At 44.8% G+C, this 18,545-nt stretch overlaps 1 protein-coding gene across 11 annotated transcripts in view; it reads right to left on the reverse strand.

The window, feature by feature from the left end:
• SCN8A (sodium voltage-gated channel alpha subunit 8) overlaps positions 1-18,545 on the reverse strand; it is a 115,539-nt gene that overhangs the window by 33,002 nt on the left and 63,992 nt on the right. For all 11 annotated transcript variants that reach the window (XM_046664104.1, XM_046664077.1, XM_046664094.1 and 8 more), the window contains 3 exons: positions 15,773-15,905; positions 9,812-10,050; positions 1,357-1,530 (listed from right to left, as the gene is read on the reverse strand). In XM_046664104.1, the coding sequence (XP_046520060.1) occupies positions 1,357-1,530; positions 9,812-10,050; positions 15,773-15,905 (546 nt within the window). The remainder of the gene's footprint in view (positions 1-1,356; positions 1,531-9,811; positions 10,051-15,772; positions 15,906-18,545) is intronic.

Here is an 18,545-nt window from a genome sequence, read left to right on the forward strand (position 1 = left end):
AGATGTTCTTGTGACTTGGACTGAGTGAAATCTCTGTTGTACAAACAATCTCACTCTATTCCAATTCTCTTTCTTAGATAGGCTGAATATCCTGATGAAAAAACCTTAAATCCTTTTCATTGCAAGTGCTCAGGTATTTTCCCAAGAAGGAGACAAAAACCTAAGCCAGTTCTGACGTTTTGTTTGAGTGGGACAGCCCCAAGGTCACTTAGCTTCCCAAGGGACTCAATCAGACAACACTTATGCCTATGCTCATGGAAAACTTTTTTGAGGATATCATTAACTATTCTTTCAGAGTCATTTTAGTAATTTAAGCATTAACTTCAAATACATTAAATAAAAAATCCTTTTTAGCTAATGATATGGAAAACAAAGCCAATGTTCAACTAATTTCAATACAATTTTTTTTTAAAGATTGGCGCCTGAGCTAACATCTGTTGCCAATCTTCTTTTTTTTTCCCTTTCTTTTCTTCTTCTTCTCCCCAGTGCCCCTCAGTACATAGTTGCATATTCTAGCTATAAGCGCCTCTGGCAGTGCCATGTGAGACACTGCCTCAGCATGGCCTCGTGAGTGGTGCCAAGTCCACACCCAGGATCTGAACCGGCGAAACCCCAGGCCGCGGAAGCAGAGTGTGCGAACTTAACCACTCGGCCAGGGGGCCGGCCCCTCAGTATAATTTTTAAAAACATTACTTTATTCTCACTTTCTGGAGGTGGTCACCAGGATAGAAGAAGTAAGGAGAACCATCTTCGAACAAGGGGAAATTCTTGCCATTTCAGGGAGGTGTTCAGATAAAGAAATAGGCTCCCTAGCAAACCCGCATTAGACCTCAGACTAGCTCTTGGGAGTCCTTCTTCTTCCTCTTTTAGATTAACCATTATTTTTTGAGGAACTTCCTAAAATTGATTTCTGTTTGTTGACTGATTTTATTTTTTAAAAAATTTTTCCTTTTTCTCCCAAAGTACATAGTTTTCCTCCCAGTACATAGTTGTGTATTTTAGTTGTGGCATGTGGGACGCTGCCTCAGCATGGCTTGATGAGCGGTGCTAGGTCCGCACCCAGGATTCGAACCGGTGAAACCCTGGGCCGCCAAAGCGGAGCGCATGAACTTAACCACTGAGCCACGGGGCCAGCCCCTGTTGACTGATTTTAAAAACTAACTTCTGCATTAGGTATTTAGCAGAAAAGTTGTCAAGATTTTAGTAGCTAATCTAATAAATAGCCAACTGGAATTAGGAGTAGAATATAGCTAAGCTATATGAGCTAATTTTAATCATCAGATCATCTTATGCAAAACTTTTTCTAGTAGCTGCAGGATGGGAAACGTAAAAAGAAATTGGAAGAATGTGGAATACCAATCGGAAAGATCGCAGCACCGAAAGCCCCTCCACGTCTGCTAGACTCAGTTCCATTAAACTGAGGGAGACAATAAATCCGTCAAAAATGTTCCAACCTTCTTGGAAATAATAGTAGGGATCCATGGCTATGAGCTTCAGGAACATTTCCGCTGTGAAAATTCCAGTGAACACCTAAAGAGGGGGAGGCAGGGAGTAAGAAAAAGAAATAATAGAAAGAGAATGCCTTTATCATTATCTTTGAATACAACATGTCCAAGAAGCCTCAAGACCAGCCTTGGTTATTCTGCGTCTGAGGACACCAATACCTGGATGTCCCAGGACCCCTCCACATGATGAAGCAAAGTCTTATTTTTCTCTTGAAGGAAGTACTCAGCCCCAGTGTTCCCATCTTTGTTGCCAAAACTGCTCAATTCACATTGTTCAAGAGGGCAGTTAAAAAATTATTCTAAGCAATGGAAATACCACACAGGTGACTCCTTCTAAAGGGTCACCAGTCATTTGAATGTGTATGCTTGGGATGTTTGCCTAAAAAAAAAAATCACTTATTGTGTTATATTTTTTAAGGAAAATATACCATTATTCCTGATTTGATATCATTCGTCTCATCAAACTTAGACACGTGCTGCAGGGTTTTTTATTTTAAATTGTAAAATCAATAGAACATTGCTAAAAGTGTGCAAAATCCAGGAAAAAACATCCATTGTCTTATCACTTTGCATACAACTATCATTTTTATGTACTCCATTTCTGAGTTTTTTAAAATGCATCTATATTTTGACAGAGTTGTAAAATCACAGAATACGTAATATCCTGGGTCTTATTTTTCACTCATCATGACCCTATCCATGTTGCTACACAGTCTTCCTGATTCCCACTTTTATTGCTTGTATAAAATTCTACTGGGTGAATATATCCTCAAAGAATTTTCTTATCATTGGAGACTTTGGTGCTTCCTCTTGACTTTTCCAATATAATAGTCAATGATGTAACAATTGTTTTCGATTTGGAGCTTCCTGGGGACAAGAATGACTTCCTCCATGTTATCTGGCTCCCACTTTCCTGCCTTTCAGGGCCCTTTTCTTTTTTCTTTTTTTTGAGGAAGATTAGCCCTGAGCTAACTGCTGCCAATCCTCCTCTTTTTGCTGAGGAAGCCTGGCCTTGAGCTAACTTCCGTGCCCATCTTCCTCTACTTTCTATGTGGGACGCCTACCACAGCATGGCCCCCTCAGGGCCCTTGTCTTTCCCAGTGCATTCTGTATCCCGCAGGCCTTAGTAACAGAAAGTGCAGTAAGAAAGTAAAATCCCACAAACGCCAGTTTTGAGAAGATTGATATCCTCATTCTAGGCCAATCGCTAACATCAGACTCTTATGGATTATTATGTTTTTAGAGGAGAGGACTTTATATGTGGTAGATTTTAAACTCAATACATTAGTACTTGTAACCACCTGGTTATCAAGTTTACAACTGAAGGAGTTGAAGGAAAACTTTGAAGACATGGTCTGAGAACAGAATTGAAAATAGTGAAAACTACTTAGGTTACAGATGCTGTTTGGAAATATATCAAATTAATGTATAGCAGTAACAAAACAGAATGACTCTATGGAAATTCATCAGAATGGGTAAGTGGACTGAGGTGTTGGTGCCCATATACTTTCCTATGGGTTCCTATTTTTCTAAATTGAATATTTTTCTAAAATGGAATACTGCATCCCCAAGGATCCAGTTAAGCAAAACCAAAGTCCACAGTGCAAGCGAGGCACCCAGAGATGGACTCACTCTAAGTGAGGTCAGGGAAGCAGGGGCCGCCAATCAATTTCTGAAAGACATTTCACCCTTAGCGTAAACCCGTCAAGGGTTTCTCTACCTAGAAACGATGGCCTGCTTAATGCACACTAAGTAGACACTGAATTTGCTGTCCCATTGGTTCCTGGTGAACATACAGGAAGTGCTCAATACTAAGCATTTGCTGCTTGACCATGGAATATCTACGCTGTGGGAACTCTGGGTCCTAAGAGAAAACCAACAATGACAGAGCTATGTGGTGCTGCCTTTCAATGGGATGAGTGGCCCCCATTGCCTGGTAAGAATGCCTCTGATAGAGGTCAGCAACCATGTCCTTTCAACACATAGTGTGCCGCCATCCTTTGGGGGGTGGGTGACAATAAATTTGTAACTATTGGTTGTAGGGAGGAATTGCTTCTTTAAAAATGGAGAAGAATAGATTTAAGGTTATCCCTAAGATGGCACTCTTATTTGCACTGTGATATGCTTCTTGAGGAGGAGAAAAAAGAATTACAAGCAGCGGATCAACAACCTTACCTAAATGTGAGTCTTGTGAACGTCATCGAACTTTCACCTAAGAATTTATGTTCTAATGCAGCAGCTCCCAAAGCGTAGTCGAGGACCCGTGGGGTGCCTCAGACCCTTTCAGGGGGCACGAAGGCTTCCCTTTTCCAACTACATATCTGTGTGGGGCCACATTCTCTTCCCATACCTCAACCAAAGCGATATATCACAATGGATGGAAAACAGAAGCAGATCAGAGAATCTGGCTATCTTCTATTAAACCAGACATGAAAGATTTGCAAAAATGTCAAACAATGCCATTTTTTTCTTAGAAAATAGAGTGTTTCCCCATAAAATAGGTTACTTACGTAAAACTGTGTAATGAATATACTATTGTGATTTTTAAATAAATTATTTGAGATTTTTCTTGGTTTTAACTTCAAATATGGTAAATATCAATAGATAAAACTCTCATTAACAAAAGCTCTTTAGCTCTTTTTAAGACTGTAAACAGGTCCTAAGACCAAAAAAAGACTGAGAACTGCTGTTTTCTAATTAGAATGTTCTGAATTCACAGTCGGCATATCACTCTAGTTGGGACAAGCCCCTGGGCACAGGCCTGAAAACTTGCGATGCCCAGGTCACCTAGCAAGGCTTACAATACCCTAAGATTGGGGTAGTTCACTCAGGGGTCGCTCTGGGGCTTGGGAGGGTGAGGGGGAAGCGGCCCATCTCCTTCTGCCATAGCGCATCTGCAGACCGAGTTCAGGCTCACTGGGGTGTGCCTGGGGTTGCCCGCTCCTGTCTGCTCTCAGCTCCCGTTCCACAGTGGGTCCTCTCCTGAAGTTAATGAAATTCAACTGGATAAAAGCCTGATGTGACCACATTGGAGACACGAAAAGAACAACACATGACCATGAAAAAAATAGCTCTTTAGGAACTAAGCTGCCAGGAGGCAGGTGACCAACTCGTCTGGGTTTGTCTGAGACTTTCCTGGTTTTAATACTGAATGTCCTGCATCCTGGGTCTCCAGTTAGGGTAACCAACTTGTCCTGTTTGCCCAGGACTGACCTGCTTTGAAAACTGAAAGTTCCACGTCCTAGGAGCTCCCTAAGATCTGTGCAAACTGGAATGGCTGCTGACCCAACCAGGAGGAGACAGGCGCACAAATGAGAATATCATCTAAGTATGTAAAAAGAGGTATGCAGAGGGGCCATACGGACACAGACAAAAGAAGAATTAAAATTGGAAAAGAATTTCTTTTGGTTGAAAATCTAGTTAAGATGTAGTTAAGAAATGATAACATTCATGAGCATTTGGTGAGGGGGGAAAATAACTTTGTTCTTCCTTTCTTGCTTAGAATCTCCGAAATGCCAGGTTAAGCCTTTGCCCTTCCTTCCACACTCCCTCCCTCTAACAGATTCAGTCCTAAAGCCCTTATCCACCTGGGGAGGCTCTGGTGCCAGGCGCTGGATGCAGCCCGGTGAGGGGAGTGAGACCGTGAGCAGGGGGAGGATGTCCATGCAGGAGGGCAGCCTGGCATTGGCTGTCAGAGCCTACGCAGGCCAAGGAGGGGTGTCCATTTTGGGGGACAGTCCAGAATGAGATGTCAGAGTCTGAGCGGGATGAGGAGGGTATTTGTGCAGGATGGCTACCCAGCATGGGGTGTTGTGGCCCAAGTGGGATGGGAGGGTGTCCACACTGGAGGGGGTGGAGACCTAGCAGAGAGAGTTAGAACTTAAGCAGGCAGAAACAGCATCCCCGGGGAAGGACAGCTTGGTGAGGGGTGTCAGAGCCTGAGTGGGCTGAAGGTGTCCACATGGAGAGGTGGTCCAGTGAGGGGTGTCAGAGCCAAGCAGGGTGAGGAGGATGTGGCCTGGCACTGGGACTAACTCCCAAGGCTGTGGAGCCAGGCGAGGAGAACTTCCGGGTCGAAGGACGGCATAGGGAGTGAGTGCCTTAGTCGGGGAGGAAAGTGTCCAGGCAGACGGGTGCATGGAATGGAGAGTGAGAGCCCGAGCAGAGCAAGGAAGGGTGGCCTGCTGTGGAGTGTCAGAGTCCAAGCAGGGCGGGGAGAGCTTCTATGTTGGGGAAGCCTGGTGTGGGGTGAGGAAGGGCCCGTGCAAGCAGAAGGCCCTCTGTGAGGTGTTCTAGTCCAAATGGGGTAGGGGAAACAAGGATGTGTGGGGTGCCCTGGCCTGGGGTGTCAGAGCCTGGGAAATGAGAGGAGAGGGTCCACATGGAGGACACTGGTGTGGATGCTGGGGGGGTGCAGCATGGGGAGCCAGAGCTGAATAGGGTGAGGAGGACATCCACGTTGTAGGAGGTAACAGTGGCTTTTTGATCAATAAGGTAATATACTAAAGACCATGGCAACCAGGTTTCTTTGTGTTGGAGAAGGAATTACAAATATACAAAGGAGAAAACTAGAATGAATCCTGTAATACCGGATTAGCATCAACAGCTAGCCCTGTACCGAAAGGGCCTAGTCACGCATATTGCTCCAATAGGTCTTGATTTCTAAACATCATTTTCCACTAAAACCACCAGGCTCCTTGATAAATGGCTGATTTCAGGCCTGAGTCAGGAAAAATATAAAATTAGCCTGGAATATTCTGTGATACCAGGATACAAGGAAGTCATGAGGACATACTGAAAGGACACGGAAGCCAGCTTGAAGGGACTCCCACTGGCCAAATCAGGAATGGTTTAAACATTCAAGTAAATGATAGTAATGGATTATATAACCCATTGGATAAAATTGAAAACCATGAGTCCATACTGATACAAATAAAGGAATAAATAAAAGCTTAGTGAAAAACAGGAAATTTAGATAGTTTCCAAGTGTCTTCCTCACAAATACTTATTAATTATAAACAGTAAATGGTAACTTCGCAGAGGTGAAGCCTGGCAGACACGCCCTTAATCAAGTGGTCGAGGGAACATCGCCCCTAACAGGACAAATGGAAACTGTGTGCTGCCTGGGAGATGCAACAAGAAAAAGATAGCCTTGCTTGTGTGATATTCCTGCCAAATGCATGACCTGAGTCTAGTCACGAGGAAGCATGAGACATACCCAAATTGAGGAAATTCTTGCCTAACTTACTCTAAAAAAAAAAAAGTTTTTAAAGCTGTACTTGAAACTTCTCTGTAAGATTGAGCTTGTTTAAAAAATCATCTTATAAACCCACTGTTGTGCTCAATTGGTTGCAAACAAGGCAAGAAAAAAATCATTACATTTATCTACTACACAGGTATAAAAGTCATATAAGGCACAGAGCCTCCCTGGGTTTCAATTTCCTCCATAAAACATGGGGTTGGATGGAATTTCTCCAGGGTTCCTCCCATTATTAGCGTTTTTCCTTGTGGGGAAGGCAGAAGAGGCAGGGATCTTCAATTTACAGAAGGCTGTTCTTATCTTCCCTCAAAAACATCTATCTGCCTATCTATGGACAAATACAACTTAATTTACTGTCCTAGCCTCGAAGTCCATCCACAAGACAAGGCTGTACTCATGAGCTAGCTAGTTCCACTGTTTTCCATCCTCTTACTCTCAGGTTTAGTCAAAGGCTCAATGCAAATCCGCAAGCCTTTGAAAATTCTCCTACTGAATTACACTTATACAGTTCCTAAGATTTGTAAAGTACTTTTCAATATTCCAAAACCTTCTGTGTAAGTTCTCATTTTATCCTCCCAAACACTGATGACATGGTGTTATCCTCATTTTATAGATCTAAAACATCTCTGGACAGAAAATCAACGGCTCATTTAAGGTTAAACCATATTAAACAGGAACCAAAATCCAAATCTTCTGACTTCTGATTCCGGGTTCTTTCTGCCAAACTCAGTAATTGTGTCAACTGGCAACAAAGTATATCTTTGAGTTTCTGTTATTGTTCAGAAAACACTTATGATGCAGGTTTCCCTGAGGTCCAGCACATACCCAACTGCCTCATTTGGCATCTTCACTCACTGAACAGACATCTCACTCTAAATATGTCCAAAACAGAACTCTTGATTTTAAACTCCAAGCCTGTTCCTTCCTCAATCATCCCCATTTTTCCCTCCATTACTAAACCCCCAAATCTAGGCTCCATTCTCGATTTCCTTCCCTCCACCTGCACATCCAATCCACTGGCCAGTCCGAAGCATCTGAACATTCACTACTCTCCATCCCCGCTGCTAGCTGTATGTTGACTTTCCCCTTGAGAACTCCTGCCCCCAGAGCGCTTTCTTATTTTATAACCTGGTCCTGGCTGGCTTGCCTTACGGAGGCTCTGAATATTAGCTCTGACCTTCTCTTCTCTCCTCTTTCTTCACTGATAGCTCTGAGCAAAGTCCTCGGAATGCTTACAACTCTAATGTAGGTGTGACCCTAAATCTCTGAAGATTTTTTTTTTAAAGATTTTATTTTTTCTCCCCAAAGCCCCCCGGTACATAGTTGTATGTTCTTTGTTGGGGGTCCTTCTAGTTGTGGCATGTGGGACGCTGCCTCAGCGTGGTTTGATGAGCAGTGCCATGTCCGCGCCCAGGATTCGAACCAACGAAACACTGGGCCGCCTACAGCAGAGCGCGCGAACTTAACCACTCGGCCACGGGGCCAGCCCCTGAAGATTTTTAAGGGAAAAACAACGCTATTTGCTGGCCTGGTCTGAGGGCAATTCTGCTGGTAGTAGGTGAAAAGGCCTCTCAAAATCCTTTGGAAATCAAGGACTGATTCTGTTAAGAGCAAGTAAAAGTAAGATGAGAAAAACAAAACGTTACAGGGAAAATACTACCACCATCAACAACAAAAGTGATCAAGTCCTATTTCTCATTACTTATTCCTCGGCTAATAAAATAAAGCTTAGATCTATAGGACGTTGTTGACTGGCTCAAAATGCTGCTTGCTGGCGGACCTCCTGGGTCAGCCAGGCACACAGTGAGCCCGCCCTCAGGCTCCTTTGAGAGCAGGTTAGATTTCCTGCACAGCCTGCGGGAGTGTCCTGCTTCAAGATTACGGGTGTTTCATCGGGCTGCATGTGAGGGTCTGCATCACAGCACAGAGCCTGAAGTGTGTCACTGACCCAGACATGGAGACTGGAAAGATCACAGAATCATCTTGGAGGTGTCCCAGGGAACACAACGGGCTACAAGGGCTAACCAGAGAAAGGATCCCTTTGTCACGCACGTTTTCAGAATCAGAACTCAAGATGATATTATAACATTTTAATGGTGTATTAGGACTTAAAGTAGAAACTGTGTGTGGGGGGCATGTGTGTTTGTGTGTATGTGAAAAGAGGAGGTGGGGGAGGGAGGGAAAAAACCAACACAGGGCAGAGATCACGCTCAAATGAAATGGTAACTAGATTTGCCCTGCCTGTGGTGCAACTCCTAAGGAATAACGAGGCCCAGATGACCTAGAGGATTCTTTCCAACTAATTGTCTACTTTCTATCAAAATTCAATCAACTCCTGATTTTTGTACTAAACAAGTAAAACCCATAATCCCCAAATCACAACGGCTTGACTTCAGAATACATGGTGTAACCTATTTTTTTAAAAAACTGCATGCTTATTGTTTAAATCATATAATAAATTAAATATATGACTTCAGCTAACATTAAAATAAATGTGGCACAGATCAACTCATGGTGGAAACTGGAAGATAGCCCAGAAGTTGGACTGGAGAGGGAACCCAGCCTAGAATTAAAAATTTCCCGTAGATAGTCCCCATATGGGTAATTAAGACAGTGTGGGTAAATTTATAGTTACATTTAATGCACTGAAAGAGCTCCCTGATTTCTGTGGTGGTTGTTACGGAAGGTGAAAGGGGAAGCAACTCGCTGGAGCAATGCAGGAATCGATGTGCGAATCAGCATGAGAAAAGAATCCAGAAGCCCTTGGCTCAGGTTGCTGCAAGCTACCCACTGGCCCAGGCCTCCCATTCTGTTGCCATGGCTGCTTTTCTGCCAAGAGCTCCTAAATGACGTCTTCAAAGTTCTGCAGAAAGAGGAGACAGCCGAGGCATCCCAACAGCAAGCAGGAGCGGCTTCCATATGTGGAAGCATTTGTCTTCCAATGAACCAGTACTTTCTTTTCAACTAAACTCCACTGTCAGAAAAAGAGGTGCTACAGGCAAAACCCGTTCAGATAATAAAATCAGGAGACAGTGCTCCATCTTACCAGATTTCCCACAGCCAAGACATGCTCAAATTGTGGCGTCATAGGATGGTGCTCCATTGCCATGAACAGTGTATTCAGGACAATACAGATGGTGATGGCCAAGTCCACAAAAGGGTCCATGACAATCAAGTTCACGATCTCTTTCAGTTTTATCCAGTAGGGGTGACACTCCCAGATGAGGAAAGTATTGGCGAATTTATACCAGCACGGCGGGCACTTTCTCTGAGACTCTTCCAGCTCTGTGAGGAGTAAAGAACAAAGGTGGCCCCTCAATCACAGCAAGAGAGCACGGGCACAGCTCCTAATCCTCACCGGGTCCTCATCACTGTCATTACACAGGAATGAAGCGGGCTTGGGGGCTGACTCTCCTGTGTCTCCCTGCTCTTGAAGGGAGAGAGAAGGCATGATCAGCACCAGATCATCTCCCTGTTAGCAACCACCTAGTCACAAAGCAAACTCACCCATCCGTTCTGGGAGCACAGCGTGGTGGTTAGGAGCTTAGCCTCTGTGCTCTGACTCCCTGGTTCAAGGGGCTCAACTGTCGCAAGCTGTGTGATCCCAGGCAAGGCACCGATGCCCCCACGCCTCCGCTGCCTCATCTGAAGCAGCACGCACTTCCCAGGTTATAGGACCAAACGAGCCCTACAATCCTCACTCACTGGTTAAGGATTAAGTGAGTTGATGCACGTAAGGCAGACCACAGTGCCCGGCACAAGTAAGTTCTCAAGAAATGGTAGGTATTAATTATATTATACTTTGTATCATTAAATTATTATCAGAGAAGCAGTCAAAAGCAGACTCTGAAGCCAGACATACTGGGTGCAAATACCAGCTCAGACACTTGCCAACTGTGGGACCTTGAACAAGTTACTCCAATTTCCTGTGAGAATTAAATGAGCTAAAATATATATAAAGTGCCTCAGAACACCCCAGCATTTAGTAAGTGCTACAGAAGAATTTGCTGTTATTATTATCTTTGCAGTAGAATCAGCATTGTCAACCAAGCGCCACGTGGAACACGTTTCACTCAGGAGTGTCAGTCAGTCCTTTCCCGTTTACTCCCTTCCTTCCTTTTCTCCTCTCTCCTCTCTCTCCCTTTCGCCCTTTTCCACTCCCCTCCTTTCCTTCTCCCTTTATCTTCTTCCTCTCTCCCTCCTTCCATCTCCTCCTTCTTTCCGTTTTCTTTCTCTCCTTCTTTTGTCTTTTCCACTCTGTCTCTTTCTGTCTGTTTCTCTTTTAGAAGCAGAACTTGTTTTTCTCAAACAAGATCTTCTGTCTCCCCCCTCCCCCCCAGTATGTAAAACAGATAAACCAGGAATTGCTCTAGTTGAAGCAAGAAGAGGAGCTTGGAGCCCAGCCCAAGCGACCCCTCCCTCCCTGAGGCACTTCCCTGGAATCCTAGGGCTCTGATCCATTGGACTAGATGATCTCTAGGTCGTTTACAATGCAAAGACTAAAAACGATGATTAGACGCTAAAGGCAGAGAGCCATCCAGCTGGCAGCTACAACAATCAGTGCACGGGGCCCTAGGTAAGAGAGCTCTCCTCAAACTGAGTGTGAACTATAATAGCTGGATTACAAAAGCCCAAGGATCTGATCCAGGAGGATGTTCTGTAAGAGGTGTAACTTTGAAGATCTGTCCGCATGATAATCCTTAGAGGCAACGTACTGGTTCCACAGGGTTGAATATAACCGCACCCTCCTCTCCCCAATGCTGCTGATAAAATCAAATCGATCAGGGAATAAAAAAAAGTTTCCCAACATTTCACCAAGAACAAGATGGCTGCCTTAAATTAGTCTACTTTCCCTTTTCCAACCAGCTGGATGGTGCCCATGGCGATGGATTGATTTTCGATAGGCTGCTGTCGTCAGGTTTCTGATTGGCTCCCTGGTTGCTAAGAAAATGGTTGCCTTGGTTTTTCAGATTTAAGGGCCACAGTGAGCACCACGTGGGAGTCTGCGTGGGAAAGGAAGTCTGTGAAGAAAATTTGCTTTGGCTTCTTCCTCATAGAACTCCCTCCCTTCCCAAGGTAAATTTAGTTTTCTTCCCCAAAAAAGAAAATGAAAAGGTTCTCTTATTTCCATAAATTCTTCTAGTACATATTTGGAAATCTGGTTCCGTTCCCTTTTTTATCTCCTCCCTTCGCCAAATGTCTGTGGTCTGCTGGCACATGGAGGTTGAAGCCACGACTGTTCACATTTTTGATGGCTGACATGATTGTAATGTGTTACAGTGAACTAGGCCCCAAGTCTTGCAGATAGCGAAGAGGGGTTTCCCCACCCGCTGGTTCCTACAGGGTCCTAGCTCTCTCTTGTCCACATTTACTGAGAAGGGAAGATCCTCGGGATCTTTCCCCGTTCACCGAAGGTAAGACAATGTGGAGCTCTGGGAACTAGATCAATCAGGTGAACAAGGCGGTTTATAAAGTGACTCATACTCTGTAAACTGTTACTGGCCCCACATGCCTGGAGTGGCTAAGTGTTTGGTTTTGGGGAACGGGTGAGCATATGGGGGGAGATGTCCAAAGCTCTGTGGGGTTTCCCTTACTTTCCTCCTGCGCATTGCCAGAGAGGGCACCGTAGGTCTCAACCTCAGGGGCCTGGGAACTGTTTGCAGAGAGGGCCTCAAGATTCCCCCGAGATGGTGGCACAGTAGACCATGAGGTTCCTGACGGCAGGGGCTTCTCTCAGTTCAAGCCAACAGTTTTTAAGCATCTACAGTGTGCTAGGCACTGGGAAAACGCTGATGGACAAGAGTATCCGTTCTCACAGAGCTTGCAGCCACACTGGGAAAGGCAAACACCAGCTAAGTAACTGTACTGACACCTGATGCTTGTCAGGTGAATAAAAGAACGAATAAATAAACTGTGGCAGCAACAGCTACGGCCAGTTACCTCTAAAGGAGAGTTTCTGAAACTGACCCGAGAATCAGGAACGCCAAGTGCCATCCCTGCTTCCTCATCCTTCTCCCACAGCTTCATTGCTTCGAGGAGAAGTAAAACCACAACACTGCCTGCCTCCACCCCAACCCCGGTCCTCTGAGATACCCCAGAGCCGATGGTGCTGCTGCCTGCGAATTCTGCTGAGTTTATTGGATCCTGGTGAGCGTGTTTACAATGGGATAGGGACGGGGCAGAGCAGGCAAGATTTTCTCATTTTTTTACAGGATTCTGGAATTCTCCGCTGTGGTTTCCAAACCATTAGGTAGGTAGGAGCCTGCTTCTTTGGTTTTAAACAGTAATTGTTTTAATCATTGGGTTAAAATAACGTCAGAGTTTCCTAACCGAGGTCTGGGAAGCAGGAACAATTATTCGTTCAATGCTTGTAGCAATCCTTAAACACAGAGCGACAAGTGGTTAAATAGGAATGGATCTTTCTTAATGTCCTTTAATTCCCTCTCACATTATTCAGCTCCAGCCATTCATCGTTCTGTGCTGACAGCAGTTCCATCTCATCAGCGTTAACAAAGGGAGTCAATATCAGGAGAGGGGCTGGGGGAGTGTCTGAGCAGAAGGGAGGAAAGGCTCAAGCTCTGTGAACATTAGGGCTCAGAGGAGGGAGAAAGACCTGGAAGGGCTTCCTACCCAGGACACAAGCACAGCCTCCCTCACCCCTGAGTTACCCATGAAACTATTTTTTTTCATGTGTGTGTCGGTGGGTGGAGGGTGGAGAACGAATAGAACAGGACGGAGAGAGAAAGAAGGCGACAGGGAGAAGGGGAAGAAAAGGGAATAGAAAAGGACCAAGTCACGCTCCCGTGGTTTCTATCCAACTCAGGAGAGGGGTGGAGGCACTAAGGCCTCCAAAAGGAACCCTGTGGACCGGCGCTCCCCATCAGCCAAGCACAGCAGAATTCAGTTCAACAAACCCTTTTTCAGCATCTACTTTTGTCAGACCTGTGCTAGGCCACGTCGTAATCAACCAATAATTGCTGCACTGCACCCATCAGTCTCCTGTGCTGATGTCTTTGCCAACAATAAAATACGCCTGTCAGAGGTTGTTAGCTTTTCTTTCTCAACGGCCATAGATACTCAGAGAAATCCTGTCTTGAGCTCCAAGGGAAGAACAAAATTACCTAAGGTTCTTAAGCTAGTGTTTCCCAGCTTGGAATTCTGATGATCTGCAGTTATTCACCTGTAATCGCAAAGTATAAACTATCAAACAATGACCTCAATGGGAATTAAAGACAATAGGAGTAAGGGGCCAGCCCTGTGGCCCAGGGGTTAAGTTCGTGTGCTCCACTTTGGTAGTCCAGAGTTTCACCGGTTTGGATCCCGGGCGCGGACATGGCACCGCTTGTCAGGCCATGCTGAGGCGGCGTCCCACACAGCACAGCCAGAGGCACTCACAGCTAGAATATACAACTATGTACTGGGGGGCTTTGGGAAAGAAGAAGGAAAGAAAATGAAGATTGGCAACTGATGTTAGCTCAGGTGCCAATCTAAAAAAAAAAAGGTAAAAAAAAAAGAATAAGTGAAGTTGTGCAGGCAGCGGAAAGCAGTCAGTTTGATATTCCTTTTACTGGATACGGTCTTAAGATTAGTCTGGGTAGAGTCTAACTCCCTGCCCATAGTTGGAGGTGTAAACACTCCAGGGAAGCTCCTCTCTAGGGATCCTCCCTCCACTGCAGATGCCCCTGCCCGACACACACACACACACACACCGTAGAAGTGCTCAATGGGCATAAATGACTCAAAAGAGAACTTGTCCCAAGGACACCAGGGTAATTTTGAGTCTCCCTATCCTGGGACTCTGGTTACTGTTATGTGAGCCCGGGTATCTGAACTCGGAAGAAGAGCAATCTGAGGCCTCAAGAACAGTCTGGATCTAGAGTGGGACAACTCAGCCAAATCAACATGAATCAAGCCAAGAAGATTCATGCAGAAATCAATCAGAATCTCATGAGAGAAAACCTGGTCAGCGCCTGAATCTACCTCCAAAGAAAGCAAGAGGAGCCTGGAATACAGACCACGATTAGACAGAAGGCTGACACTTGCTGGTGGCACTAGGGTGTAATGGAAAATCTTCAGATGTTCCCCAGTCATGGGGGAGTCACCGAATGCGGAGGTCAGGCCCCGACAGCAGCGTCGCTGCCGACCTGCTGGGACTCAACAGCACTGCTCGCTCCCTGTGGCACAGGGCGCTGAAGAGGAGGGGTTCAGCTCACCTATTCACACGTCGAATATATTTATGGATATGTGGGGGTGGCTGAAGAGAGGCAGAATTAGGTGCAGTCAAAATGCACAGTAATCGTCCTCAAGGGAAAACCAAAGGGGTTGTGAGTAGCTAAAAGGGAAAAGAGGCAGGTATGTTTTGGGGTAGAGGGCACAAAGGGGATCCCATCATTTTATATCTTCACAGTTCTCCAGTCTACATTCCTTTATGCCTCACGTCACTCCACTGGCTCCTCAGGATGATGACTACAGAGACTTTTTTTTTTAAAATTGGCACCTGAGCTAACAACTGTTGCCAATCTTCTTTCTTTTTTTCCTGCTTTTTCTCCCCAAATCCCCCCGGTACATAGTTGTATATTTTTTCAGTTGTGGGTCCTTCTAGTTGTGGCATGTGGAACACTGCTCCAGCATGGCCTGATGAGCGGTGCCATGTCTGTGCCCAGGATCCAAACCGGTGAAACCCTGGGCCACCGAAGCAGAATGCGAGAACTTAACCACTCGGCCACGGGGCCAGCTCCTACAGAGACTTCTTGAGACCCTCTGGCTCATTGGTGTCGTTCCTTCACACTTCCTACCTATCTGTGGACAATGTGGCAGCAGCTTTGATGTCCTTACTGGATTCTGTGCTTGTAGACTTGGGATGCTGGTTTCCACAACCAGTAGACTCTATTCCTAAAGCCCGGAGACAATTTTTGCAAAGCTCAGACCAAGGGACAGGGGTTATATTTACCATGCACACTACACATTTATATCTCAGCAGCTTGGACTGACATCCCAGGGCACATACCTTCTACTAGTGTATTTGTAACAACACTCAATATACTGTTGATTCTATCTTTCCGTCCATAGGAGGCCAGTTGGTCCATGGAAACTAAGAGAGATCCAGGGCCTTTCTTCTTTATTTCTATCTCAGTTGTAGCCTGAAAAACAAAACAAAACAAAACAGCAAATCAGGTGAGTAAAGTCTTCTAAACATTAAGGCTGGGCCTTACTGGATAGATAGTCCAGAGTGTGAGTAAGAACATATGCTCTTCATCACATCTTTTTACTTTGATCCTACAATCCTACTCACCCTAGGAAGTAGAACGGAACAAGATGGCCATCGACCATCCTCAGTTCTACAGGTGACAAGACCAAGTCGTTTAAGTTTGTACACATCCACAACAAACCCAAGAGTCTGGCTGGGACCCAAACGCCTCATCTGCTCCGTTCCAAGCACGAGTAGAAAGACCAGATCTGCTGGGGCAATGTCCCAGAAGGAGACCCTGAGCTCTCCTGTCCCAGGCTCACAGCCACAGCATTTGGCTAGAACTGGACCGCATGAAAAAATAAGTCAAATTCGTCTCTACTTGAAATTTCATTAAAGGCCAAGTCCCTGATCACACTGAGTATCACAGACATTGTTTCCTCCACGTGTAGAAGCACCATCATTCTACCATACTGCCCCTCCCAAATGCCACAGCTGGGCCCAACTGAACATCAGCAAGTTGAAGTTCTACCCTAAATCTCCACCAAGCCTCTGTAAAGAAGTATGGTAAGGTTCGCTATCTTTTTTGTGTGTGTGAGAGGAAGATTGGCCCAGAGCTAACATCTGTGCCAATCTTCCTCTATTTTGTATATGGGATGCTGCTACAGCATGATTGATGAGCAGTGTGTAGGTCTGCACCTGGGATCTGAACCTGCAAACCCCAGGTTGCCGAAGCAGAACACACAAACTTAACCACTACAACACCAGGCCAGCCCATGGTTTTGCTATCTTAATTAAATACACTGCATCATATATGTTGACGTTATCCTTTTAAAATTTTGTTTTGAGTTAACCTGCAATGTTCAAATTCCCAACCAAAGAGAATGAGCAGAAAACACCATCAGACTGTTATACAAAATACTTTTTACACGCTCCACCGTGGGCAATACTGATATGGCAGATGACAGCAGAAGGTTTCTCAGTGTCCCTTGCTGGTGCTGTCTGTGCAAACCTGAATGGGTTGCATCAGATCAGGCTTAACCGGGGGCTTTCTAGTAACCATGTTGTCCACTTTCACATGTCACCCATGTAAGGCTGGATGCCCCTTCCATGGTGGAGGTAGGAGGGCAGGGACAGTCACCACGCCTCAGAGGAGAGGGTAGAGGCCTGTGTGTGGGAAGTTAGAGAAGCATCCATGTGATCAGTACCAGCACCATCCTAGCTGTTTGGAGAAGAGAATAATCACCTCTGGAGAGCTACATCAGAGCCTGTCTGTCTGCATATACGTTTAGATTTTAAGAACCGTAAAAAGAAAGTTCCCGGCAGATTACAGTTTATCTTATCACAGTGTTTCATCAAACGGTTTCACTGATTCAGACATTGGTTTACCTTAGGGTTTTGTTTATTTGTTTGTTTGTTTGTTTGGCAGAGCTACAGAAGAAATGGAAAGGAAAAAGAACTGATTTCCTCAGGAATTCCTGGCTGCATTACGATACAACATCTGTATATGTAAGAACGACTTGTTAACCATTACCTCAGGTCATGATAAAGTATATTTCTTTGAGAAGCCACTTTTTGCTCCAGTTCTCAGCCTGATATTCATGACACTTAATAAATCAGATCAAACTACTACATTTTAAAAATGACAATCATCTAAAAATGAACACAGAAAGGACTCATGTAATGGACACTCTTATTTCTGGCATTTATTGATTCTAGATTTTTACTGAGCTGCCCTTCTGAAAATCTACAGCACATGGTAGATCACTTTCATAATGCCGACCCTCAGGGTACTGTAAGATTTAATGGACCAGGTAATTCAACAAAGAAGGATGAAATTGCATTTAATATGGCTTTGGTACTAAGTATATCTTATTGTTTTCTGGGCTTGCTGGAAACAACAAGATATAAGTTCTTCAGACTTTAATAACATTAACCTTAAAAAAACAGAATTAATAAAAATGCTGTCTAAAGGACCCAGTCAAATCATTAGATTATCATTTAGTGATACCTATTTGAAAATTAAAGCAATTTTTAGTTTACATTAGCAGGGATATGTGGAGACAACATTTATAACATTAAAATTTGTTCCATAATAAGATGTGTTATAGAATCTATCTGGGGCTGGCCCCGTGGCTGAGGGGTTAAGTTCGCGTGCTCCACTACGGCGGCCCAGGGTTTCTCTGGTTCAGATCTGGGTGCGGACACGGCGCCGCTCTTCAGGCCACATTGAGGCCGCGTCCCACGTACTACAACTAGAAGGACCCACAACTATAATATACAACTATATACTGGGGAGATTTGAGGAGAAAAAGCAGAAAGGAAAAAAAAAAAAGATTGGCAACAGTTGTTAGCTCAGGTGCCAATCTTAAAAAAAAAGAAATATATATCTGAAGTTTCAAAAAAGAAGTAAATGAAAGAAGACACCAAGAAATGAAAATTTCATGGGGGCTGGCTCCGTGGCCCAGTGGTTAAGTTCGCGTGCTCCGCTGCGGCGGCCCAGGGTTCGGATCCTGGGCGCGGACATGGCACCGCTCGTCAGGCCATGTTGAGGTGGCGTCCCACATCCCACAATTAGAAGGACATGCAACTA

Source organism: Equus quagga, chromosome 1, assembly GCF_021613505.1.
Source record: "Equus quagga isolate Etosha38 chromosome 1, UCLA_HA_Equagga_1.0, whole genome shotgun sequence".
In the NCBI taxonomy this organism is placed as follows: Eukaryota; Metazoa; Chordata; class Mammalia; order Perissodactyla; family Equidae; genus Equus; species Equus quagga.